This window comes from Coccidioides posadasii, chromosome 4 (assembly GCF_018416015.2).
Source record: "Coccidioides posadasii str. Silveira chromosome 4, complete sequence".
NCBI classification, from domain to species: domain Eukaryota; kingdom Fungi; phylum Ascomycota; class Eurotiomycetes; order Onygenales; family Onygenaceae; genus Coccidioides; species Coccidioides posadasii.
In genome coordinates, this window is record NC_089410.1 from 2,347,411 (window position 1) to 2,370,989 (window position 23,579).

Sequence of the window (23,579 nt, forward strand, 5' to 3'; positions counted from 1 at the left end):
ACGCAACGCCATCCTTTGGCGGCTTCTCCGCACCCGATCTAAGGGGAGCCCCAACCATGCGGCCAGATCGCAGTAACTACAGACGACAATTAAAAGCAATACAAAGTTGAAGTGGCAGAAAAAAAACTTCAATTAAATAAAACTATTAGCAAGGAAATTGTTTCAGCCTCTTAAACTGTGGAAAGGTATATCTGTCACAACACCGCCCACACTTAAATGATACAAGAGCTACAGAATAACAGTGATAGCACTCTAGAGAGGCTAGTAGATGTCATAGAACAATATGCAGTAGATTCTCCTGATTATAAAAAGATAATGAAGAATCATGCATATCTCCAAGGGGAAGGTTGTTTGATATGTGAGTAGGTGTACACAAGGACAGCACGCCCGTCTACCTTCTCGCGCCGTTGAACACCGTATCGCTGATAAGCCACGCCTAAATCCATTTCCCCAGCTATCCGCAGAATCGAAAACATAAGAAAAGTAGACCTAAGGAGTGAGGAAATAAATATACTCATAAGAAAGGTAGAGAACGATAGAGAATTCCTTCACTGAATATGAAGAAGAAAAGTTGTTTGAGCTGATAACATCGAATCAATTCAAGATACCAAGAAATGAAAATGGAAATGTAAATGCCGAGCAATTTGTGCGACATATGGTATCGTGGAAATTCAATAGAGCGGTTAAGCGTTATCAAAGATAATGCATTGAGTGGCGTGGGGCTGTTCATGAACTGGCTTCTTGAGGTTCCTCCGCAGCCATATCTTCGTCGAGATCAATAGCATCGGGATTGGTTGCTGGTGCTTGATCTCTTTCTGTAACTGGGCGGTTACCTCCTTCAGGGCCAGTGCTTGCGGGAACAAAGCCGGCTGGAGCTTTGGCGTGGCGCTCTAAAGCTGCCATGGCGTGCGCACGCTCCTCGGGTTCTTCAGCGGCTGCGACGTCAGCTGCTTCTTTTGCAAGTTGCTTGCTCCGGGCGATCGCCTGGGATGCAATGAAGTTGACATCCGTACTGTAGTTCCACATTAGTTTATGCATGTTGCTTATGTGAGATAGATAGGGATGATCTAAAACTTACTTGTACTGAACTTGGACACTTCGTTTAATACGTAGCATTTCTTTGAATGTGTCTTCGTTGCCATGCTGAACTTCAAATGCCTCCCATTTTTGCCAGAAACCGGCGTTGGTCCGAGGATCACAAAATTGAGAGGCATGCCCATATATTGCGCGAGCTCGATCGATCTCACCCAACCTGCGCTCCATTTCTGCAAATTTCAGACACATTTCCTTCGCTTCATTATCGGGTAACGCGGCAATGGCGCGTTCATAAATAGGCCTAGTCGACGTTAAGCCAAAATTGGATGCTGATTTGGTGATGTAGAAGTTGAACATTTCAAATCTGTCCTTATCCGATACTGCGCGAGTCGCGCGCTCGTAGATCCGCATTGCATGACGTGCGAGGCCTCGCTCTTCCTCCAGATTGCCGTACATTAAGTAAAGAGTCTTAGCGTACTTAGGTGGGCATCCATCCACGGCTTGTTCAAACAGATCCCGTAATCGTTCAATGCTGATTTTCCGGTCAACGGCTTTGGTCAAATAGAGGTTCCACAGCTCGAAAGCAACTGGATAGCTGAAGAGATCAAGACCTCGCTCATAGATCTTGAAGGCTTCTTCAAAATACTTATTCTCCTCCAGGAGATTGGCATAATTGACGACTGTCTGGGGAGTTGCAATCCGAAGCTCGAAGATCCTTTCATATACATTCTTCGTTTCATCAAGGTTCCCAACACTCTCCACCAAATCAACATAGAAACTCCACACCTTCCAGCTCTTATGTATGCGTTGTTGAGGAGTCAGCTTATCGTCAAAGTAGTCGACGGTAGAACGCTTAGATGAGAGAGTAGCTTTGGCCATAATGTTCACAGCTTGATCGAAATTCTCGTTCCGCAGCTCCATTTCTGCCCACTCGCACCAGATCTCAGCTAACTCTTCGACGGACTTGAAAGGCACCTTGACTGCTTTGTCGAAAATTATCCTTGCGGTAGCGAGATCTCCACCTTTCTCGTAAAACTTAGCGAAATTAACCCAGAGTTCGTGGAATTTTCCGTGAGCCTTTTTGGGGTTGATTGCAGCAATAGCAGCCCCATAAGTGCGGACAACTTCTTCTTTGTTATCGCCCCACAAAGCCACTCGTTTGTTCCACTCTACGACGTTGTTGGGGTTTTGTCTCAAAAGGACATCGTTAACCAAGAAGGGTCGGCGATCCATCAGTTGCTCGAATCTCATCATACGAAGGTCAAGGTCGAAGTCAGCATTCTCATCGGCCTTCCCTTCATCCAAACGAACGGCGGCTGTTTCCATCAAGGCGCTAATGATAGATTCTTCAAACTCAACGTAGGAATCAAATATCATTGTAAAGTCACGGACCGTCATAACGGTTGTGACACCCTCTTCGAAAACATCCCGGGCTTTTTCGAAATTGCCGCGAGTGATCCAATATGTCGCTAGACCAACCCAGAGTTTACCTCTCTGGTCGGGAAATCTGTCAATGCCGCTGTGAATGATTGCCGCCACGTCAATTCCCGACTGCGGGCCTGTTTCGATTTCCTTGGCGTGATTGACAAGGAGCTCTACCATTTCTGTCCAGAGTTCGAAATGGCTTTTGCCCTTTTTGGACTGAAATCTTGGATCGTCTAAGACCTCAATATATCGTCTCACGGCATCAGTATATTGTTTCATCTCCACCAAGATATCGATGTATTCCTCAGCATTCTCGGGGTGTATTTGCATGTAACGATCCCATATTTTGACGGCCGTGTCACCGGAAGCAGAGACCGCGAAGGACTTGTACAGTTTCCATATTCGATTATGCTGGGTGATTGGTAAAGCGCGAAGGGCACGGTCAAACGTTCGCCGAGTTTGCGTAACCAACGGCTGCTCTAGCAAGAATGCGAGGTACATTTCCCAAATCCGTGGCATTTTATTGAGAAGAATGACGGCCCGTTCAAAGAGAGCATTGACCTTGAGATACTCTATTCGATGAACCGCCGGGTTTCGCCCCCGGAGATGTTTGATTCGGAACTCGAGATACTATGCGACGGTCAATTACCACCCAAAGAAAACAGAAGGAAGGAAACTGCCATATACCATCTTCCACAGTTTGTATGACCTCGGGAGATGCTTGCAAGCCCGCTCCATGACCTTTTTAAATCGATATTAGGTAAGGCTCCATTGCTTATGGCGAACGGTCACTTACAAACGCCTGTTCGTACGCTGTTCCATTCTGCTGCTTGAACTCGATATATGAGAGCCAGGGTTTAATGCTGGCCGGATCGCGCAGGATATCCTGCTCATACACCGCATCCTCGCTGGACTGCGTAAAAATATATCAGCACAACGACCGGAGTAATCCAAAAGTCCATCAGCGCTCACAATCAAATAGAGATCAGACCGAGCTGAATCCATCTTGTCGACTTCTGCGCGCTGCTGCGAAGCTCTGGCGTTCAAAACGGTCCCCGGCATTTCACCACTCGCGAGAGTGGGACCTATGTGAGGTCGCCACTGTGCTCCTGAAATGTAAGACCTGTAGTCAACGGTGATTGTTGGCGCTTGCAATTCTTTGACACTTGGGTCAACTCTGAATGTTGAAAGGAATAGCCGCGCTCACGTGACATCAATGCGGGCTGACCACTAAATTAGTCAGTCAACGGTGCGCGTCCGTAGTCTGGGTGGTCCAAGCTTCTGCGGACAGCGTCATTCGTATGACCGCGCGACGTCTAATCGCTGTGGTCATATGACGGGCGCCGAAACGTAAGGCGCCTGCTCCCCAGTTTCATTTCATCAAAGGGTGCTCGCATATTGTTGAAGATGTCCGGATCAGCTGTAAGCTCTCCGGCGTGATGAAATTCTGCCAAGTTGTCGTCTCTGATTGCTGGCTGCTAGGATCGAGAAGCCGTGTTTCCCACCCGACAATCGCTGGGCCTGATGAAAGGCAAGCTGAAGGGTGCGGAACAAGGCCACAGTCTTCTGAAACGCAAAAGTGAAGCATTGACAAAGTATGCTTGTTATACGTGTCTTTATTCTATGCGGTTCTTTCCGGCTGATTAGATCTCGTTGAGTACAGGCGATTCCGAGGTCTGATGGATCCCCGGTGCACATTATCCTTTAGTACAAGTCTAATCCTCAGCAGACATTACGCGGCGAATCGATGAAGCCAAACGGAAAATGGGCCGTGTGATGCAAATCGCGGCTTTCTCCCTCGCTGAGGTGTCGTACGCGGTTGGCGGTGATATCGGCTTTCAGATTCAGGAGTCCGCCAAGCAGGCCCGCTTTCGGGTTCGAACAAAGCAAGAAAACGTCTCGGGCGTCCTTTTGCCACAATTTGAAAGTGTTACTGCGGAAGGAAGCAACGATTTCGGTTTGACTGGCCTTGGCAAGGGAGGCCAGCAGGTACAAAGATGTCGTGAGACGTACGCGAGGGCAGTGGAGACGCTCGTGGAGCTTGCGAGTCTACAGGTGAGCATACTCTCCAGGTATTGTGAGAATTAGGCTGAATTTCTGTGAAGACTGCATTCGTAATCTTAGACGAAGTGATTAAGGTGGTAAACAGAAGAGGTATGCTTGGCTCCATATGAATATAGCGTTCTTCTGCTAATCGTCCCTTGCCAGTGAATGCAATGTATGGACGACCTAAAAACCAGGCATCTTATGTCCCATTATCTATTCTAACTTTCGTACCTAGTGAGCATGTCATTATCCCTCGAACTGAGAACACAATCAAATGTAGGTCGTCTTCGTGCCCTTAAATTCTACTAATGCATACTAATATAATGCAAGACATCAACTCAGAGCTGGATGAGCTCGACCGAGAGGAATTCTACCGGTTAAAAAAGGTATGTAATCATAGGTCAATACGACGACAGGTACTGACAATTGGCATTAGGTTTCGAACAAGAAGCAAAGAGACACAGCTGCATTGGATGCAGAGATCAAAGCAAGGCGGGACAAAGCGGAAGGGGCTGCCGGAAAGGAGTCTCCCAGTAACAATGGCCCTGCAGACCTATTGGCGCAGGAAGAGGATGAAGATGTGATTTTTTAGGCCATTGAAATTATATTTCACATGATAATTCCAGATGTATAGCTAGTACACAACCGGGCGCTTTGTATTGACTACTGTGGAACTCAATGCTAACTTGGCTACCGAATCCATCATTAAAAAACCACCCAGACGCCCCAACGACCAAAGAGTATTGTCATATCATCCCACAAAGTTTTTTTTAAAAAAAAAGGAAAAGACGGGAAATCCCCGCATGACTACTGTCTCTGGTAGGTGACCCGCATTGGCTTTCCATTCTCGCCCAACGCCATGCCAGATGTTGCCTCCTTTGCACTGATGGCTCCGGTTTCATTTTCATATTCCACGAACGCGATTCCCTTTCGACCTGGGACCATACGTACTTCTTTAAATCCTTCGAAGCGGCTGAATATAGCCGTGAGGCCACTCGCATCATATGAATCCGGGACCTCTCGTAAGAACAGAATCTTGTTGGGTGGAAGATATTCATCTGGTATGACAGGCGCAGCAGCAGCACCAGTTGGTTTCAAGCCTGCTCCTCTCGTTGTCTTGGCTGGGCGAGTATCTGCGGTGGCGGCGGCCGGTCTCTTCAGTTTCTTCTGGGCCTCGAGTGCTTCTTGGGCTTGTTTTCTTTCTGCATGTCCAGGAAAGCAAATTAGCACAGGGATTACACTCTAAGTTATCCAAAGGCTTTATCAACAAACCTTTCTCAGCCAATCTTTTCCTCTTATGTGCCTCTAATTCCTGTTCACCCCCTTCCCTTAAGACCGTAGCATCGCTTCTTGTTTTCGCATAGTCCAACACCATGGGCTTTTCGAACAACTCAAACCCATTGATCTCCTCAATAGCGCGTGTTGCAGAGTCGACGTTATCAAAGACAATGAAAGCTTGGCCTTTCGCCTTGACGTTTGTCTTTGCGACGATCTCAAGAATGGAGCCGTACTCGGAGAAGATTTCGGATAGGGCTTCCTTTAACTGCTCTACCTTTATTCTCTCTTCAAGGTTTCGGACCTGCACAATGCAATGATGTAGTCAGCAAGAGGGATATCTGAACAAGGTGTAAGGCTGGCGCGGACATAGACTCTATCGAAAACATCAGTTCTGTAACGGATTTGAAAAGGCGCGAGGAGGGAAGGGACGGAGCTTACGTTGAATTCGGCGGTATGCCGGAAGCGGCTGGAGCTAGGACTGCCATCTCCAGGGCGACAGTATATTCAATCACAAATTCTTAGTGGAAGCTCCTCCAGATAGCAGTGTCTTGCTGATCCAAGTTATCTCGTGCTATGGATGCACGAAAGCAGCCGGGGAAATATCGGGCCGACAAGCTTCCTCTCCAGCTCTTGTCCTGTTTTGGACGCTGTTTTAAGCCCATATAACCTACGTGACCAAGAACACATCGCCGCTTTACATTAAGAGCACCACATTCCATCCATCCGCATCAACCTCAGACCCTTCGCAAATTTCGTCCAGCTATGGCCGCCATGATGGGATGCCAATGCTCATCCATGTTCGAGGACGGAGCGCATCCTTAAACTCTCTTTCCATCTGCTCTCCACACTGGGGATCGAGTTTCGGACCGCAATCCAATTTTGACGGACATTATTTTCAAGGTTGCTCTGAGCATGTGTCAAGGTTACCTTCTTTCCTGCCACAAACTGTTCAAGAGCCATTTTCATATTTCTCTGCTTCTTGCAAGTTGTCTGTTGCTGGCGGTTGCAGGCGGGGCTGAGGTACTTGGTATGATTGGCTGGCGTGGCATCCGGCTAGGTTGAGCCTCGATCAGTGAGTCAGTCTCGTAGTACGATCTCCATCGCAATCAACGATGCGCTCTGAAGACCTGGGATCTCACAACCTGTGAATCTCTTCCGCTCCCCCTGTCCTGGCGCTGTCGCCAGAAAGTCCACTCTCTTTGTTTCTTCTGCTTTGGCACTCGGAAACAGTCTTTCAGCGAGACATTTGAGCATCAAACGGTCCAACATGACGGGTTGATAGGCATCAAACACTATAATTTACAGGACAGAGCGAACAATCGTTTCAACGCCAGATACAAAGCACAAAGAAGTCTCCGAACAATCCCTTTCTCCTACACCTCTGGCCGATTCCTCTACAACGAATGTATTCGACTCCGCGAGAGATAAGTCAAGTTTAATGTTGCCGCGCTCAATGAGGCAGTCAGTCAGCATACAGGGTATGAAAAGGTTGTGAGCCTCCAGAAGTTGAGTGAGAGGGGTTCAACCGTGTTTTTCTTGCCAAGCTTGGGGATAATTCTCAAGTTATTGTCATGATTCCATTTGACCACTCTGTACCGAAAACCTATGCAATGGCTAGTGAGGTGGCAACACTTACATTTCTGCGGTCTAAGGGCGTCCCGGCTCCCAAGGTATATGGGTGGTCATCGACAGCAAACAATCCAGGTGGAGTGGAATATATAGTAATGGAGCTTGCATCAGGCATTGGGCTTGACAGTAAATGGTTTTGAACTGACCAAAAGGCAGCAGTTGACTGTGGCAACTGAGGTTGTTGACATAGAGAAGAAACTGTTTGCTATTCCATTCAGTTCTACTGGAAGTATTTATTTCAAGAAAGATCTCCCTCCCCAAATGTAGACTGATCTATATCTGCTAGGAACTGCAGATCCTAATGGAGGTTCTTTTTATATCGCCCCAAGTCGATTCCAGCGCTCCGGCAGCACTCCTAGCTCCTAGGAACATTAATGCATCTCTTGCTGCAGGCTACTGTGTGTCTAGTCCTCTCTGGCGAAGCTACCGACTTTCACAAATGGCTCATAATTGTCATTTAGATCCCGCCCACCAGAGCTTAGTTTCTATTGCGCTTCACCCTCATGATAAAAACGAAGTAACAGCGGGATATCTTTCTGACTCAATACTGTTCCATGACATTTGCCATAGAATTTACAATCTTCAGCAGCAGAAGTAATCCTAGGGCATTCTTAAAAGGGGTTGCCTCATCCACTATGCCAGGGAAGTTGGCCGACAAGCACGGGGTCAGTGCCGGAATAGTGGTCACCAGTGGCACCTCTTCGACGAGCAACAGGAGTAGGAAGCTAACCAAGACAATGACCTGCTGGAGTTACTGAAAAATTGACATAATGTTGAAAAGGGTCACCTTTTGGATGCTTTTCAATGATACTTCAGATTCCATGTCTATGTATATATATATATATATATATATATATATTCTAAGTGAGACGATACTCTTGTCGTAGTTTATCCACGGTAGTTTTCAGCTGGTGTGGTGACAATAGCCAATCGGTCTTCTTAAATATTTCATTGTTTATCTCCATGAAAAGGCATTCAGCGGTGATCGAGCGAATCTAGTGCAAATTAGCCATCAGTTCTTTCAACTTCGAGCATATCCCCCATAATCAACATTTGCATACCTTGGGGTACGAATGTAGTAGCAGACTCATCATTTTCTTCATGACGTCTTTCTGAATGCATTCCTGGCGCAGTAGGGTAGCGTATGTTTTAACTGCAACCTCGATTCTGGGTATGTTTGAGGACTTAAAGTGTGACTTTTGGACAAGAAGAAATAATTTTCGGAAACTGTACAGTTTTTGTTTAGCGATCAACAAGCTAACTTTTGTTCTAATAACATACTTACTTAAGATCTAAACCTGCTAAGTCTTCGAAGCAATTGCCGAGGAGAAAACCGATGGTATCAACAGCCGGTATAGCGTAACGATCATCATCCATCGTGCTCTCTAATACCCACATCATGTCATTGAAAATGTTAAGCTTCAACCGGTTGCTGTCGTCTCCAGCCTGTTCTTGAATGAACTGCACCAGAGCAAGTCGCGAGGCTCGAACTAAACCTTCTGTACCGGCGCTGAAAGACGTCACTAATCCCTTTAATAGAGATGGTCGAAGCCAGTCAACCGAAAGGAGAATAAAGAGTTGTAAGAAGTACTCTACTGTGCAAACTTCACTTAAATGTTCATACATCCTGGGGATGATCAGCTTCTGAATGAATACTTCAAGGAGAGTATACTCACATCTGTAATGGGGGCAGGGCAGGTTCTGAACCCCAGAAGGCCTCAAAACATTTCCACGCCTCAAAGCGCACTTTATCTAGCTTTTCCGCGGCAAGCCTAATTACACATTTCATTAAATCATGTGTGTAAGGCGACCGCCTGAATTTAGATTGGAGATTGAGTTTTACGCCGCCGATGGCTTCGAGTCGAATTAATGAGCCAATATCACCCCTTCTATCCGTTGTGTAATCATTTAGCAACACTTGAAGGTGGCCGGAAAGAAGTTCAATCTCATCTGTTTTAAGTGTCTGTTAGTAGCATTTCATTTCCTGCTAGGGAGGAAAATACGGAACCTGAGAATGGCAAAATCTGTGTTGCAATGCATTGCGCGGCAGATTTCCGCTTAGCAATCAACTCTTCGACTGCAGTTGATTTAAGAAGTCCGCGTAAAATCAATTTTCTTCCCTGGCCTGCAGTTGGAACATGCTTGAATACCGCTCCCAAGGCTGCAATTTGGCCCTGGCCTGTCGCGGACTTCCAGCTCGCATCGATATTGTCTAGCCACCTTTTCAATACATCCAATTGCTTTTCCGAGGATAAAAGCACAAAAAGATCAGAGGCTGCCTCGGACGATGCCTTCATAGGGATATCATCGCTACGGCAAACGCAAAGACCCAAAATGTCAATAGCTTTATTAAGAAACTTTTCTGGGAGCCTTCGGCTTGGGCCACTTTGTCCAGCCGCCGGAGCATATGATCGAGCAAGTGCGGATAAGAAGCGTGCAGATGCTTCCGCAATCAAGTCAGGTCGAAGCTCAGAAAGAGTGAGGCTCTCTTTGGTTGGCCCTGTTTTGCTATCTAAAATCTCCCAGAGCTTAGATACTTCGGATGCGATCTGGCGAGCAGTGCCATCGGGATCAGGTTCTGTCAGCTTAAAGGATAGGAATGTTTCTATCACCGCTGCCAGTGATAGCAAACACCCATGCCGCGCTTCAATAGCGTATGGCGACATATCCGAGAGACGTTGACGGGTCTGGCACAGCACAGCAAGTATGGTATTATAACTTCCCTGTGAACTCAGTTCTCCAATTGCAGAGGCAGCGGCCCTCCTTGACCGAGAGTCCGGGGATCCTATTCCACGCCAATCTAGCAATGCGCCAAAGAGTGGCAACCAATATATACTTCCAAGGGCTGCAGCGTCCCTTGCAACTTCCTGCATAGCTTTTGCCCGGCGAGCGACTGCATGATAATCAACAATTTGGACAAGAGATATCCCTTCGAATACCATATCTGGGTGACGACCAATCAATTCTTGTAAGGCGGCTGAAGCGCCTCGACGTATATTTCCTGAGGGATCCAAACACGCTGCACAAACCAGCTCAATGGCAAGAACCTGCAAGACGTTGTCATCCTGACTTGTTCCAACTTTCGCCTCTCGAGGATCCAAAACTTGAAGCTCCTTAGTGGAATATTTTCGAGCAACGGACCAAATGCCAAAACATGATGCATCCCGAACGCCGCTCCCGACAGAGCTTCCAGTTGATGACCTCTGTTCAAAGTCAAGGCCACAGAATAATGATTGTAGCACTTGCCCAAGCTTGCTCGAAGGCAAAGCTCGTCGGAAAAGCAGGTGCCCCAGGGTCAGGATCTGTCCGTGCCATATTTGGGTATTGACAGCACTTGTGTTTCGTTTGATGAGGCTCGGGTCGGTCTTCTCGGCCTGGAAACGGGAGATCAGGGTACCGTCTCGCTTTTCGTAGAGAATATTGTCTTCCAGCGCCTCCAAAACCGCTTCGACGATGTCAGAACCCATTTCTGGACCTAGCTTGAGAGTCACCATACTGAGCGCTTTGCTCGCGGCCAGCCGCACAGGGGTATCTTTATCTGCAAGTGACAAGAGAAGATGATCGATTGCATTTTCTAAGATCGTGGAGCTCTTATCCGAGAACTCCCTACTAAGCCTCTCTTCTAGCGCAAGTGTAAGGATGGCCATAGATCTGATAATCTTAATCAAAATCTTTCGAGCAAATGCGGACGCCCGAATAGCCTTGCAAACTGGAGACTTTTCTATTGTAAGCGCCATAGTCCTATCAGATATAGATTCCACATATGGACCAAGGTCATCCACTCGACCCTGAACGCCTAGCCGTGCAATAAAGGACAAAATCCCGATAGTTGCATATTCCGGGGTTGTTGAGCCACTTGAATTCAAATCCAACGTACTGTAAGCCCAATTAATGAGCGCCTCGAGGACACCCAATTTTTGCATGTCCGATCTCAATGCAAGTCTCGCCAGTAGAGCGACGGCGGTTTCTCTCTCCTTCCCTGGAAGTAGCGCATACTTTAGGCTGATTGAAAGTGCAGACCGCGTCACAGGAGGAAGATAAGCCGATAATCCAGATAGAACAGAGAGGTTATCATACGGAATAGGAATGGTGTCAGACGAGATTGATGCTAGGTCAAATGGCGCCAGAAACAAGTGAGACAGCCATTGAAGGATAACATATCTCTCTTCCCACGTCAATGGTAGTCCTTGGCCAGTAGATGACGCAGCCGCATCGTTATCCGCAACCACGCTATCCCAGTCGATGAAGGCGCGAAGAATAGGCTCAAGATACTTTGGCTCATTGTTGAGGAACCTAGTAATGACTTTCACGCCACGAACTTTGCATAGAACGTAGATGAGTTTGCAAATAGCTCGAGGAAGCGGCTCCACGGCTCCATTTTTAGGGATAGTGACAGCCGCAGTGGAGGCATATTGATCTTGATACAATTCAAGGTAGGTAAGAAAGGCATCGGTCAGTTGAGATAATATTCCCTGCAAGTGAGGATCTAACAGTTGTGGCCATTCCTGGAAAGGCTCTAACTGTATCTTTCTTTAGTCACGATTTTCTCTCTGTAGAAGAAAAGGTCGCACCTACAAGGGTCCTTAACCTTTCTGTCCGTACACGTTGGGCCCATCGATGGACTTGACGCTGATCGCCAGCAGATTTCCAAAGGAGGGGAGGTAATTTTGCCTTGAATTCATGTATAAGATCCCCAGAGGCACGCTGAAGTTCAATATCTCTGTCTCCCGGCGCATCCATGATTCACGATGCGTGACCTTGTATTATTGAACCCATCGCTATTTATGGGTGTCCATTGCGTGCTGAGATCAAGCGGCTTGTAAGGAGTGTTGATGCCTTACAGTGATGATACTAGCGCCTTGGAAATACGTTCAAATCTTAAACTTCTATTGGCTGAATTTATTCTTGATACATTAATAAGAGCCAATGGAAATTAGTTTGTTTGAGGATATGGTTATCGGCTTCAAAATTTAACCACTATGAAATTTTGCCAGAACAGCCGCAATTGGGATCAAGGCACAGACGCTCCGGATTCAATATCTTACTGCCCAGCTGCAACATCCTATTCCGCATCCAAACTACGGAAATTGCGATTGCCAGAGAATTCCACACGTCTTGGCCAGGTTCGCTAAAGTCTAACTTTGCAATAAACCGGGCAGACGTTTCCGGATCAAGCACAGGTCTTGCAGTGGGATCCGAGTCTAATGTGATAATAGCAACAATTGACCCGCATATCAAGAACCCTGTAAGGACAGGAAATCCGTACTTCTCATATCCCTGGTTGTGACTGTTGATAATATTGGCTCGAGCTTGAGCGTCTTGCTTCAAACGCTGTGTAGTACGATATCGGTTGGTCATTGATATAAGGTTGCGAATAGTGCACTTCACGCCGGAACTGACTGATTGCTTCTCCCGGAGAGCATATACAGTGTAAAGTGGTATAAGACACCAGCGATGAAGTATGTCCGCGTCCCCAAGCGCCCAGCGGATATAGGAATCCAAAATGCGTTTAACGGCAAGTTCTGGGCGAAGATGGCAAAGCTGGCGGTCTCTCACGGCGCGAGGTCCTATGGATAGGACGCTTTTGAGAGCTTTTATTGCTATATTTGACCATTAATATTCAATATTTCTTGGGAGTTGCCTTCATCAAAGGGGTCTACGTACCACGGAACTCTCGCCCCTTCATTGACCCAATAAAGGAATCTTTCGTCCCGCACTCGCAAAACAATGATCTGGGGAACATGGGAAAGTCCAATCTCCAAGTGCTGGGAACCAGAGACTCGAGTCCTCGCGTAGAAAGCCGGAAGAGAAGCTCTAGTTCCGCATCTGCCCAATAACCAGAGGGGAGTTCAACAGCAGCCGCCCAGCTTTTTGGTTCCTCCTCCTGACACTTGGCCCCTATAAGCGCTTCTAGACTATGTCCTTCCGTCAGGCTTGCACTAGCGGAGAGAGAATTCTCTTGTGCGCCTTGGGGAACAATCGTGTGATTTAAATAGTTTTCAGGTACGGAGCTGTTAGAAGTATCATCCAAGATCCGTGCGCCCGTTGACGCCCTACCTGGCCTTGCATTTACGTCTTGGTCTCCGGAATTGAAAGGCCCTCCGGACTCAATATCAGACTCCGAAAGCTTGGCCCTGCGTCTAGGCTCCGCATCATCACCATCGCCACACAGTGTGGCGGAGCTGACCGAGCTATTGCCATGAATGTCCAAAGATGTATCCCTCCGCATATATCGATCAAGTCTCGGAAGTGTATAGCGAGGGCCGGCGAGTCGTCTTTGCTTTTTGAAGGGGGTATTTGCATCGCCTACTAAAGTGTCGCCGTCAAGGCCTTGATCAAAGTTCTGACTGCGGTGAGGTGTCGGACGGTCACCATTATATATGCAGTTCCAGTACTGATACAAGACATATTCATCAACGTCAGCCATTAGGCGGAAAGTGGTGAAACTTCGAAACTAAAAAAGAAGGACTCGCCTCCAGAGCAGCTAGGTTCACTTAGTATCAGCGCAGGACAGGAAAATGAAACATATATTGCTTAACAATGCCATGTGGATGCCACTGGACTGGAAACTGCGGGTATTTGAAGATGTTTGAGCAGAAAGAACTAGCAAGTTCGGCTTCCAGACACTGGAAAAGCAAAGTTGATTTGCATATAGACATGTAAGGCATTGTCATCCACACTATGACTAGTGAATGGGCTTTGTCAGGAATGAAAAAGCGCACGATGCATGTTCCATCTTGAACAATGACATTTGTTGTCAGTCTGTGCCTCAGAAAGCTAAAGACACCATGCTGCCACTGTTTCTTTCAGAGGAAGCTTCAGGCCGGTGTAGTTGATATGGTACAGACCCTCCGCAGGTGTATCGGGCTTTCTTGGTATAAAGCACTCTGTACCTGCTGGCCACCTCCCAAATTTAAGAGGAAACCTGGATGTTCCCAAAGTACTTCTTTAGCACCAGTCCTAGTCCCGGAGGAGTGCTGGAGGCATGCCGCTTTACAGCGCGGGTGTGGCAGGTAGACACGCTCAATCGAAATGGGCTAACGAGTTAGATGAACCTAAACCGAACAACAGTTGGATTCGTGGTAGCAAGTTAATGTTACTTCCATCGCAAGTTCTGCGACACTGTGTATATTTTCCTTCTCGGCTCTTGAGTGCTAATATGTAATAAAAGCCCTCTTAACACCATCGTTTCCCTGAATAACATATTAGCTATCGATGAGATAGCTTCCCCCTTTGAATAAGATTCCGACAGTGTGGTGGCCATTCATTCACATTTTGAACAAGGAGCAGAAGATTCTCTCCTGTAGGCAACGTATTTGCCCTAATACAGTTTGCAAGATACTTCCACAATATGCGAAAACCAGTTCTCGAGTCCTTGTTTGTGGCTAAACTCTGCGCAATCGGCTCGGAAAGGTAATCAAGGTCATCTTCAAATTCCGAACACCAAGACTTTCTGTCCATTTCATCTCCAATCGTGTAAGTGAAGTCTAACGTTGTCTCGGCATGAAAAGGCAACATATCTTGCAAGTTGGTGCTAAGGAACCCCAAGGCAGCTACCACATGTACAGCCAAATTTCAGACGCGAGAGCTATGCTTCAGGACGAGTCCTCTAAGCATGGTTAGGCATGAGATCGTCACATCGTCGTATCCGGTAAACTAGTCGGAGATGTCTGTTCTTTTAAATCCGTGCTCGTAGATCATCCGTATTCGCTCCATGACCTCCAGTGGGGTATTCCCACGGGCGTTCCGTTGAGAGAGGAGGCCGGAATTCCTCTGCATCAGCCACTGGGCACTTTACGCCTTGGAAGAAGAGGGCACGAGATGAAGTAGTGTATTGCCGTCCTCATCTGTGGCTTCCCATCTGGTATCGTCTAGAGAAGCATCGCCAAAAATATTTCCAAGCCGAGTCAGGCACTCTGGATCATCGATGGTGGGGATTGCCTTGATTAAAAAGGTCAATCTCCTGTATAGGAGGCATCCTCCGGAAGCGAGGCAAGTCAAAATCCTGTCCAGGTGATAGAGAGCGACTTGGGTGCTGTTCATCGGGCGAATACCCGAGCCAGCGAGAAGAACCAATTCTTCGGAATTCTAATGTTCTCCAGAAGGAGAGCGCAGCATCCTCAAGTTGTCTCCTGATAGCTTTCTTGTCAACAGTCTCCCCACCAGAGGTTTCACGATGCACTTCATGTTCAAGAAACCCCCGGCCAACTTATCCCAACAAAATTTCCGCTTTTCTCTGAAGCTAGCTCCTGGACTGCACAAGGCAGCCTGGGACCTATCCCTTGCTGTTGATGGGTTGGTGAAATTGTCAACTCCTCAATCAAAACAGTATTTTTATTGTTCGGCCCGTCACTCCAGACCCCCGATCCCCGTTTCACCGGGTGTTTCTTGGACTGGGATTGAAAACAGCCGAATTGATCAAAGAGCTCGAATGCCAGCTCGGCCATTTCATGCTCCGGCTCCTCCATATTATGCCGGAACTTATACTCAGTCCTATTTCTTCAAATTAGGAATGCCCTGCAGTGCCCGATTTGTACGAAGCGTGAACGACTGGACCGTTGATATATAGTCTCACCATCAATCACCTTCAGCCACTTGAATTCGGAGCAAGGATCAACGTATTTTTCGTAGTCGGGAATTAAAACTTCGATATCAGAAGAAGGCCCTTCAGAATCAGACACCATGTCTTCTCTTTGAGCGGCGAGGACATATCGCGAAAATCTTCATCTAGGTCTCATGAATTTGCCATGGTTAATGTGCAATTTGGTGAAGATCCGGGTGAAGCACGGCAAGGGTCCCATTGGTGGGCTTTGGTCCGGGAATGTAGACTTCAGGTTCGCATCAATTTGTGCTGCACCTTCGCTATTCAGGGATTGCTTTTTCTGAGAGAAATTGACAAGTCTCTCCTCGTTCGTCGGTTTGTGCTTTTAGTTATTTTCACTTTCTTGGGTGGATGATTTTCATCTAATAAATAATATCGAATTCTGTAAATAACTCGCTCTCATCAGCTGAAAAATGAAGATTGAAATAAGTTCTATTGGCGAGGCTATTGGGGGAAAATTACTGATGTTATACGAAGCACTGTTAACGGATTTAGCGCCAAAAGGACGGAAAAACAATAGAACCCGAGGAGAGCGTTGGGATAACCTTAGAAAGGGCGGAAACGATATAGAGACCTGACCTCCCAAACTTTCCGTTGGTAAAAATAGTAGAATCACACCTGCTTTCTTCTGCTTGTTATCCGACCTGCTGCATTTTTGTGACACATTAAGTATGTGGAATTACATCATCGTAAACCCGTCAAATCCGTTTGAAGGAAAAAAAAGAAAAAGAGGACAAAACTCTCATGCAAGCAGAATATGACGTAGTAGTCTGAATCAATTATTTGCAAGTAGGAAATCATACGAAGTCTGCAAAATACGAGAATCCACGGAACTCCTCTTGCATGGCCTGAGAAAGGACTGTGGGAAGGATAAGTTAGTAAACGTACATCAACATAGGAGTTCATGACTATTTACCAGATTGCACAGGGGTAAGAACGGGAGTCACGCTTGTAAATTCTTGATCGAAATTGCTTGTATCAGTCGGGCTGGTAATTGTTGGGAAGAACGGCGGTGAGACCCGTTTATGGTAGATATCCTCCCAATTGATATTTCGGAAGAATGCATGAGACATGATCTCCTGTGCATCGGTAGGGCCAGAGCCGAGCCGCAATTCTGGCTCCCGGGTTAACAGTTTTTGCAAGATGGAAACCGAGTCACGAGGCATATGGATCGGATACAGAGGCTCATCGGCCAGAATGGCATCATAAATCTCGTCTTCATCCTCTCCGCGGAAAGGAGACTGCTGAAGAAGCATTTGATAAATGAGGACACCGAACGCCCACCAGTCGACTGCACGTCCGTATTTCTTGTCCAACAGGATCTATATAATCAGTTATTAGTACGTCATGAATCGATTAGAGAAAGGGAGTCGTACCTCAGGCGCCATAAATTCCGGAGTGCCGCAGAATGTACTAGTGGTGGAACCATACCACATATCCTCCTTACAAAGACCATAATCGCCAATCTTAATGTGACCATCAAGAGTGAGTAAGATATTATCGAGTTTCAAGTCGCGATAAATGACGCCGTTCTCGTGGAAGTATTTCAACGCCAGGCAAACCTCGGCAGCATAAAACCTAATTCATGTCAGCATCCCTGCCATCAGCGTAATCGGATAGGTCTTACTGTGCTCGCTTTAAACCAAACTGGCCGCGCTGAATATGCAACATCAAATCACCACCACTGATATATTCCATGACGAAATAGACACGGGTCTCAGTCTGGAAGCATGCGTGTAGGTTCAGAAGAAACGGGTGTCGCTCTTTATTTGCAATCAAGAAGACTCGTTTCTCAGACTTCGTACTTTCAACTTCATCGTTCTCAATGATAAACTCTTTCTTCAAGACCTTGATAGCATAGAGTTTCCTGGTCGTTTTAGTCTCTGCGAGCATGACCTTCCCAAAGTTTCCTTTTCCGAGCACAGCAAGGAAGTTGAAGTGATCCAAACCAACTCGCTTCGGTGGTTGCTGAATTGGGACGGGTGCCTGCATTTGCTCTTTTGTAGGCAGCGATACCTGAGGCGCCTGGGTAGCAATTGGAGTTTGCTGTTGCATACCGTAATGATGGGGTACCTGTTGCGATACTAGAATTGGAGGAAGCTGAGGTGGTTGCGAGTATGTATCTATGCTTGCATATGCACTTGGATCATAATGGGCATGAGGTGGTGGCTTTGGTTGTGTCTGAGTCTCAATATAAGGAGGTCTATTATTGGTATAGTCTGTGGAATTTCGGTCATAGGGGATTCCTTGTTGAGACGGAGGTCGCATACCAGCAGCTGCAGCTGCAGCCGCAGCCGCAGTATTTGTCGGAGGTGCGCTTGGTCTACCAGCTGGTCCAGACTGGGGCGCCGTGTAAGACAAATGCGCGGCACTGACAGCGTCGGCGGATATAGGTTTTTGTGGACCAAAGGCATCTGTAGGTTTCTGTGTCTCAGGAGCGGGTTGTTTATCACCACGACGAAGTGTTTTGGCAGCCATGGCACCTCCAGCCCTGTTATAGTTCTTGGTCTTATGGAGAGTCTCGAGGATTTTGTTGGCTACCTCCATTGACATGCCACAAAAATCAGGCACGAGATGTGCGCATTGAGCGTGGCAAGTGAGCCCACATTCTTATGAACATCAGCGCGTTGTAACATTATCGCTTGAACAAGGACCTTACCTGAGCATTTCTTCGAATTCTTCCGGCCAAAGGGCAGTAAGTATCCGCAATGACAGCACCAATTGGCCGAGATATTAGAGTAAAACTCAAATCTATGTGGGATGCGGTGATTAATTTTCTCCTCATCGGGATCGGTCTCGTAATTGGCTTTGCTGATACACTTCGTGACCACCTTGGGGTAGCATTTCTTATGACAAGTGTATTTGCAATCTGAGCACTGCATACCAGCGGCGTACTTCAAGAAATCACCGCAAAGCGCACAACGCATAATGTTATAAAACTGCTGTGTAACGAATTTGTGCCCTTGTTTTTCGTGAACTTCTTCCTTCTTCTGGCGAACGGCTCCTTGTCGGTTAAGACCAATATCGAAAGGTCTGCGATCCTTCAATTGCTTGGCTACAGACGTGTTAACACCAAATTTATAGCAAAGATGTCTACATAGCGATTTACTCACCAAAGCTCATCGTAAGATGGATCCTACCGACTGGCTCCAAGGCGAACCAAGAGTCAATCATCACTGTGGCGCCTGGTCCAGGTTGGCTAGCCTGGTCATGTTGGGGGTGTTGAGGAGCGTTGACTTGGAAATGAGATTCAGTTCTTGCAGCTCCATGTTCCATCTTATCTGCCGAAACCCATCCTGACGTATTAAACTCGGTTTCGATTTTCTTACGACGCATTTCTTCGGCAATATCGGAGAGTCGAATCCAGAGCATGCCGATAGGGGTAGGGCGATCTCCACTTTTATCATATACAGTGAGTTCTATCTCGTTGGCCTTGTCAATGTCAACATTGAAGGTCTCTTCTGCCCACTTGTCGTTGCGCGTAGCCTTCGTCTTCGCTTTGATTGCATCTTCGACTTTCATGATGACGAATGTTTCAGGTCCCCTGGAGAATCGCGAGCCAGCAGCATGATCTACATCCCTCACTGCGTGGATGCGCATGGTCAAATGGCCCGTAAGCGGTTTACGAATGTTTGGGGAGCTCAAACTTTCATCTGCGGTAGGGGAAGGGGTGGTCAGCACACGAATGGAAATCCCACATACTAGCTACGTACCATCGGGATGGTCTGCACTTTCAATATCCACATGCAGGTCTTCATATCGCTTCAGAGCTTGCTTTAGAAGCTGGATTTTCTGATTGCTCTCAACACGTCTTCCCTCAGCATCAGCTCGGCTTTTTCTGTCCCCTTCATCTTGATATAAGCGAACCATCTTTTCTATACCAGCTTTATACTGTTTCTCGACGCTTAGCTTGAATTCTAATTGGGATAACATGAGTTGGATTTTGGGACCAAGGTAAGGAGTGTCGTATTTGATTAAGTCTGCGAAATCATTAGCCTGACCGACGTTTCATGCAATATGAAGATTTGGCTGTATGGCCTACCTAGCTTGCTAAAGTTTGGTCTAGCCTTCGGGATTGGGCCTCCTGGTCTAGGGTCATGGAAGGGGGCTTGAGATGGCATTGAACCTGAACCTTCCTGAGCGTAACCGATATCAGAACAATAATGTCCGCCATCCTTTGGAGGAGGCGGTGGCGCTCCCCCGGAATGCCGTTGCTGAGTTGGCGAGCCAGGCTGTTGACCGGCTTCACGACCCATCTTTCGCAGTTGCAGTTCCCGCATCTTCTCCTCTAAATATGCGATATTCTTCCTGCCATCACGGATATTCGCATCGACTCGTTGCTGCACGAGAGGATTATCGGTCGACTGGCGCATGTTTGTAGCGGCATTGATAAGGGCCTTCTCCCGCTCGATCTTGCGGTAGACTTTGGCCATGAGCTCGTCGTCGCCATCCATCTTTGCGGTTGCGCCTTTGCAGAGGCCGCTTTTTGGTTGAGACTAATCAGTTGGTTGGCGCTTTGACGAAGTGAAAATTAGCAGAGATGTTTAAATTGGTTTTGTTGTGTTCGTGTGAAGAGATAGGGCCAAGCTTGCGTGAATGGCCCCGTAGAAGATTCCGGTCACCCCTTTGCTCGGCGGAACCACAACAGGGCATGGACAAAAGATATGAGGCAGCGTTTGCATGATCAAGGCAGTGATTGAAGGAGATAAAACTGTAGAGAGGCGCCAGCGAATGCTGTGCATCACCACTATGAACATACCTCTGATCGCACTCGTGAGGCAGAGCAAGGGCCGAGTTGCCCACGACCGGAAGACGAATGAAACCCCCAGTTACGCAAAATATCGAAATTAGCAAAATATACAACTGTGGATTGAGCTGCGTGTGGTATTCCCAGTTTATCCTAGATCTAGGGTTTCGAGGCAGATGGTTTAGTTGCGATTCGACGGATGGTGTAATCCATACGGTCAGGGAGGGGAACGAACTAGAAGAGCCGCTTGCGATGGTGGGGATAAATTTCTCGCACAGCCGCCAATCCAAATCTTGGCCTGAACTTGACTCTTGCAGCCCAGGTTTGACATCGATGAAAAAGCTGTCGACTGCAGTTGTGTCGACAAGTTGCAATAATTTCGCCCTATTCATTCTCATCGCAGATGGTGAGTCCTCCGTGCTTGAACCTTTACGGCCTTAATTGTCCACTCCGACCCAATCACCTGACGGCATTTCCTGGCTTCGGGGGCTGGTTACATTAGGTTCTACGGAACCACGGGAGATAGAGATTCGCCTTAATCGTTGCTCCTCAGGAGACACGAGTGTGGCTTCTAATGGGGATTATGTATAATGGAATGATCCAGTTTCCGGAAATGGCCAACTGGGAGATGTGACAATGTTTTCTCAGCGTGTGTTTGGTCCCACGGGATTATGGACTTTGGTTGACTACTTCCTCCATCTGGCCGACGCCACAAAATGATTGTTGTTGCATGGAGTACAGCTGTTCCAGGGGAGGGGGTCAAGACGGGCAGTCCCAATTAAGATGGCTGGAGAGTTTACATAGCTAGAACTTACCAGCAAAGGGATTGCTGCGGAGTGACATTATTCCTCATTCGGTTGGCATGGTGAAGGTAGCCGTTGAATGTAGCTGACGACTCCCAGAGCCCTTTTGCCCCCTTTGCTCGACGCCCCAACCTTTCTGTAGGATCAGGCTGAAAGCTGAGGACCTCAACAATATATAGAAAAGAATCCCTCTCAACCGGGCGTCGGTACGGCGAAATGACCTGTAAAACATATGGTGCCCTAGGCCTAAAAAAGGCTAATTATATCAAAGATATATATAAACTAGCACATCTGTACTCTGTACGTTCAACCTAGTTTCATGTTATCTGCGCAATGAATATGTGTGTATAAAGTGGAAAGGATAGAGACGTTGGTGGACGGGGCATTATTGCTCCCACCTTTGCGGAGAATTACTGATCAATAGTTTATGTCCTGAGGCTAGGAAGTTGTGTTGGTTCCTTAAGGATGCCAACTGTTTGGTCATTCATTCAGTCCTCTTTTCGAATCTTTGGAAGGAAAACCCAAGAAACAAGCATCACAGCATACAGCATTATGCATATCGGGTGTAGCACTACTGTACCAAGATTCTGTGCGAGAAGACCGGTGAAAAACGGCGCTACTGCGCCACCACTGCTACCCATGGCGCTAACGAATCCTAGACTCGAAAGCTGGATTCCACGTGGAAGCAATGTCGCGAAAACAGCTGTGGCGCACGGATATATGGGACCAAGCAGAAGACCGACAATGGCGAGCGCAATGGCATCACCAACGATGTTGGGAACTAGCCAGACGAGCAGTTGAAAAAACGCTGAACCCGCTATGAGGCCGGCCGTAGAGACCTTTCTCCCAAGTTTCTGAGCAGGATGAGACAGAAGGAACCGGCCTAGGGAAATGCCAGCCCAAAAGCCAGTGCTAATATATCCGACCTTGGCAATTTCCCCCCGGCGATAAGCAACAAGAAAAGATACGGCCCATCCAGAAATGGAAACTTCGGCACCTTGGTACGCAAATATGAACAAGGCTCCCAGTAGCGTGACCCTATTCTTGATGGCTTTCTTAAGAGCATGGTCTCTATGGACTCCTGGGCTCTGAGCAGAATGTTGAGGAGATACTTGTCGGGCAGTAGGGGGGTGGTGGACGGATAGGTCTTTCTCATAGTCTCGGAAAGACCAAACCGAGAATACGATATTGATAAGCCCAACGGCAAGCGGGATAACGTAGAAGATGCTCCAGGGGATGCCGCTCGCCGAAATTGCAGTTGCGATTAGCGGCGAAATCGTACCACCGACGCCATAAGCGCCGTGGAGACCCCCAAGTGCAGCCGTGTTGTTCACTAGGTTGGCACAGAAAACGTTGTTGAGTGCCAGGCTAACCGCAAGCCCGAATCCAATGAAGAAAAAGCATGAAACGACCACAGCGAACGGCGGTTTGGCAATTATTGCTGCATGTGCAATGGCGACCATTAATAAAGACAGCGAATATGTCCAAGCGCGGCCGAGACGGGCTTCAAGGACATGAGTACAGGGTGCAGCGAGGATGAATCCCAAGGCGTTGGTCACAAATATGAGAGACACGACCGCATAACCAATGCCATACTCTTTTTCGATGTAGGGGATTAATGCACCGGGAGCACTGTCATTTAAGCCGCCTCCAAAGTTCATCAAACAACAGCTAAGCATCCGACATGTAGTTTTCGGCGGGAAAGCAAAGCTTTGAGCGACGCTTGGGGCTTCATTTTCGGCGAATGATACAGACTCTCTACCTTCAGGATCGTGATTGTCGTTCCCGAGCCGCAGAGGTTGGCGATTATGTGCCGTAAACTGCGAGCCATGTGATTCATTCTTTGTAGCAACTAGCACCCCGCCCTCCGTACGATCCTGAACAACCGCCGGGCTTAAGACGGGGGGTAGCTGGTCGAGCTCAGTACAAGAGCCGGCAGTATAGGACATGTTCCACAAACGCGGAACATGGAGCGGCGGGAGGGATAGAGGGATGGGAAGCAGCTTTCTCACTC

At 47.5% G+C, this 23,579-nt stretch overlaps 7 protein-coding genes across 7 annotated transcripts; 1 reads left to right on the plus strand and 6 right to left on the minus strand.

Moving 5' to 3' along the window:
- Positions 1–646: 646 nt before the first annotated feature.
- On the minus strand, positions 647–3,595 carry SYF1 (pre-mRNA-splicing factor syf1). Its single transcript, XM_003067114.2, has 5 exons — positions 3,433–3,595; positions 3,257–3,373; positions 3,148–3,201; positions 1,079–3,090; positions 647–1,012 (listed from the first exon to the last, which is right to left on the minus strand). The coding sequence occupies exons 1-5, from the start codon at positions 3,520–3,522 to the stop codon at positions 727–729; spliced, it is 2,559 nt and encodes an 852-aa protein (XP_003067160.1). The 5' UTR covers positions 3,523–3,595; the 3' UTR covers positions 647–726.
- Positions 3,596–3,775: 180 nt separating this feature from the next.
- Positions 3,776–5,102, plus strand: VMA8 (H(+)-transporting V1 sector ATPase subunit D). The gene is made up of 9 exons (XM_003067115.2): positions 3,776–3,882; positions 3,943–4,055; positions 4,124–4,134; positions 4,190–4,515; positions 4,566–4,614; positions 4,669–4,678; positions 4,742–4,782; positions 4,837–4,892; positions 4,943–5,102. Exons 1-9 carry the CDS (start codon positions 3,868–3,870, stop codon positions 5,096–5,098), a joined length of 777 nt encoding a protein of 258 aa, XP_003067161.1. The 5' UTR covers positions 3,776–3,867; the 3' UTR covers positions 5,099–5,102.
- Positions 5,103–5,313: 211 nt separating this feature from the next.
- On the minus strand, positions 5,314–6,269 carry D8B26_007607 (uncharacterized protein; the record flags this gene model as incomplete). Its single annotated transcript, XM_003067116.2, has 4 exons — positions 5,314–5,708; positions 5,779–6,085; positions 6,151–6,157; positions 6,223–6,269. 4 exons carry the CDS (start codon positions 6,267–6,269, stop codon positions 5,314–5,316), a joined length of 756 nt encoding a protein of 251 aa, XP_003067162.1.
- A 2,004-nt stretch (positions 6,270–8,273) lies between these two features.
- D8B26_007608 (uncharacterized protein) lies at positions 8,274–12,190 on the minus strand (the record flags this gene model as incomplete). The annotated part of the gene is made up of 6 exons (XM_003067117.2): positions 11,989–12,190; positions 9,422–11,933; positions 9,090–9,363; positions 8,699–9,040; positions 8,475–8,640; positions 8,274–8,408 (listed from the first exon to the last, which is right to left on the minus strand). The coding sequence occupies exons 1-6, from the start codon at positions 12,151–12,153 to the stop codon at positions 8,274–8,276; spliced, it is 3,594 nt and encodes a 1,197-aa protein (XP_003067163.2). The 5' UTR covers positions 12,154–12,190.
- Positions 12,191–12,390: 200 nt separating this feature from the next.
- On the minus strand, positions 12,391–13,840 carry D8B26_007609 (uncharacterized protein; the record flags this gene model as incomplete). Its single annotated transcript, XM_003067118.2, has 2 exons — positions 12,391–13,013; positions 13,078–13,840. 2 exons carry the CDS (start codon positions 13,838–13,840, stop codon positions 12,391–12,393), a joined length of 1,386 nt encoding a protein of 461 aa, XP_003067164.2.
- A 2,972-nt stretch (positions 13,841–16,812) lies between these two features.
- Positions 16,813–21,146, minus strand: PKC1 (Serine/threonine kinase; the record flags this gene model as incomplete). Its single annotated transcript, XM_066125587.1, has 10 exons — positions 20,998–21,146; positions 20,775–20,921; positions 20,058–20,529; positions 19,729–19,995; positions 19,129–19,668; positions 18,675–19,070; positions 17,643–18,624; positions 17,392–17,593; positions 16,932–17,337; positions 16,813–16,874 (listed from the first exon to the last, which is right to left on the minus strand). Exons 3-10 carry the CDS (start codon positions 20,467–20,469, stop codon positions 16,813–16,815), a joined length of 3,267 nt encoding a protein of 1,088 aa, XP_065981671.1. The 5' UTR covers positions 20,470–20,529; positions 20,775–20,921; positions 20,998–21,146.
- A 772-nt stretch (positions 21,147–21,918) lies between these two features.
- D8B26_007611 (uncharacterized protein) lies at positions 21,919–23,514 on the minus strand (the record flags this gene model as incomplete). The annotated part of the gene is made up of 1 exon (XM_003067120.2): positions 21,919–23,514. The coding sequence occupies one exon, from the start codon at positions 23,512–23,514 to the stop codon at positions 22,054–22,056; it is 1,461 nt and encodes a 486-aa protein (XP_003067166.2). The 3' UTR covers positions 21,919–22,053.
- Between the last annotated feature and the right edge of the window lie 65 nt (positions 23,515–23,579).

Excerpts from the sequence above, each read along its gene's own strand:
- SYF1 (XM_003067114.2), bottom strand. The coding sequence starts at position 3,522 with ATGCCGGGGACCGTTTTGAACGCCAGAGCTTCGCAGCAGCGCGCAGAA. Across the intron at positions 3,374-3,432 it reads GGTCTGATCTCTATTTGATT|TCCAGCGAGGATGCGGTGTA; the intron begins GTGAGCGCTGAT and ends ATTTTTACGCAG. Across the intron at positions 1,013-1,078 it reads AGTGTCCAAGTTCAGTACAA|TACGGATGTCAACTTCATTG; the intron begins GTAAGTTTTAGA and ends GTGGAACTACAG.
- VMA8 (XM_003067115.2), top strand. Across the intron at positions 4,516-4,565 it reads TGGAGCTTGCGAGTCTACAG|ACTGCATTCGTAATCTTAGA; the intron begins GTGAGCATACTC and ends ATTTCTGTGAAG. Across the intron at positions 4,783-4,836 it reads AACTGAGAACACAATCAAAT|ACATCAACTCAGAGCTGGAT; the intron begins GTAGGTCGTCTT and ends ATATAATGCAAG.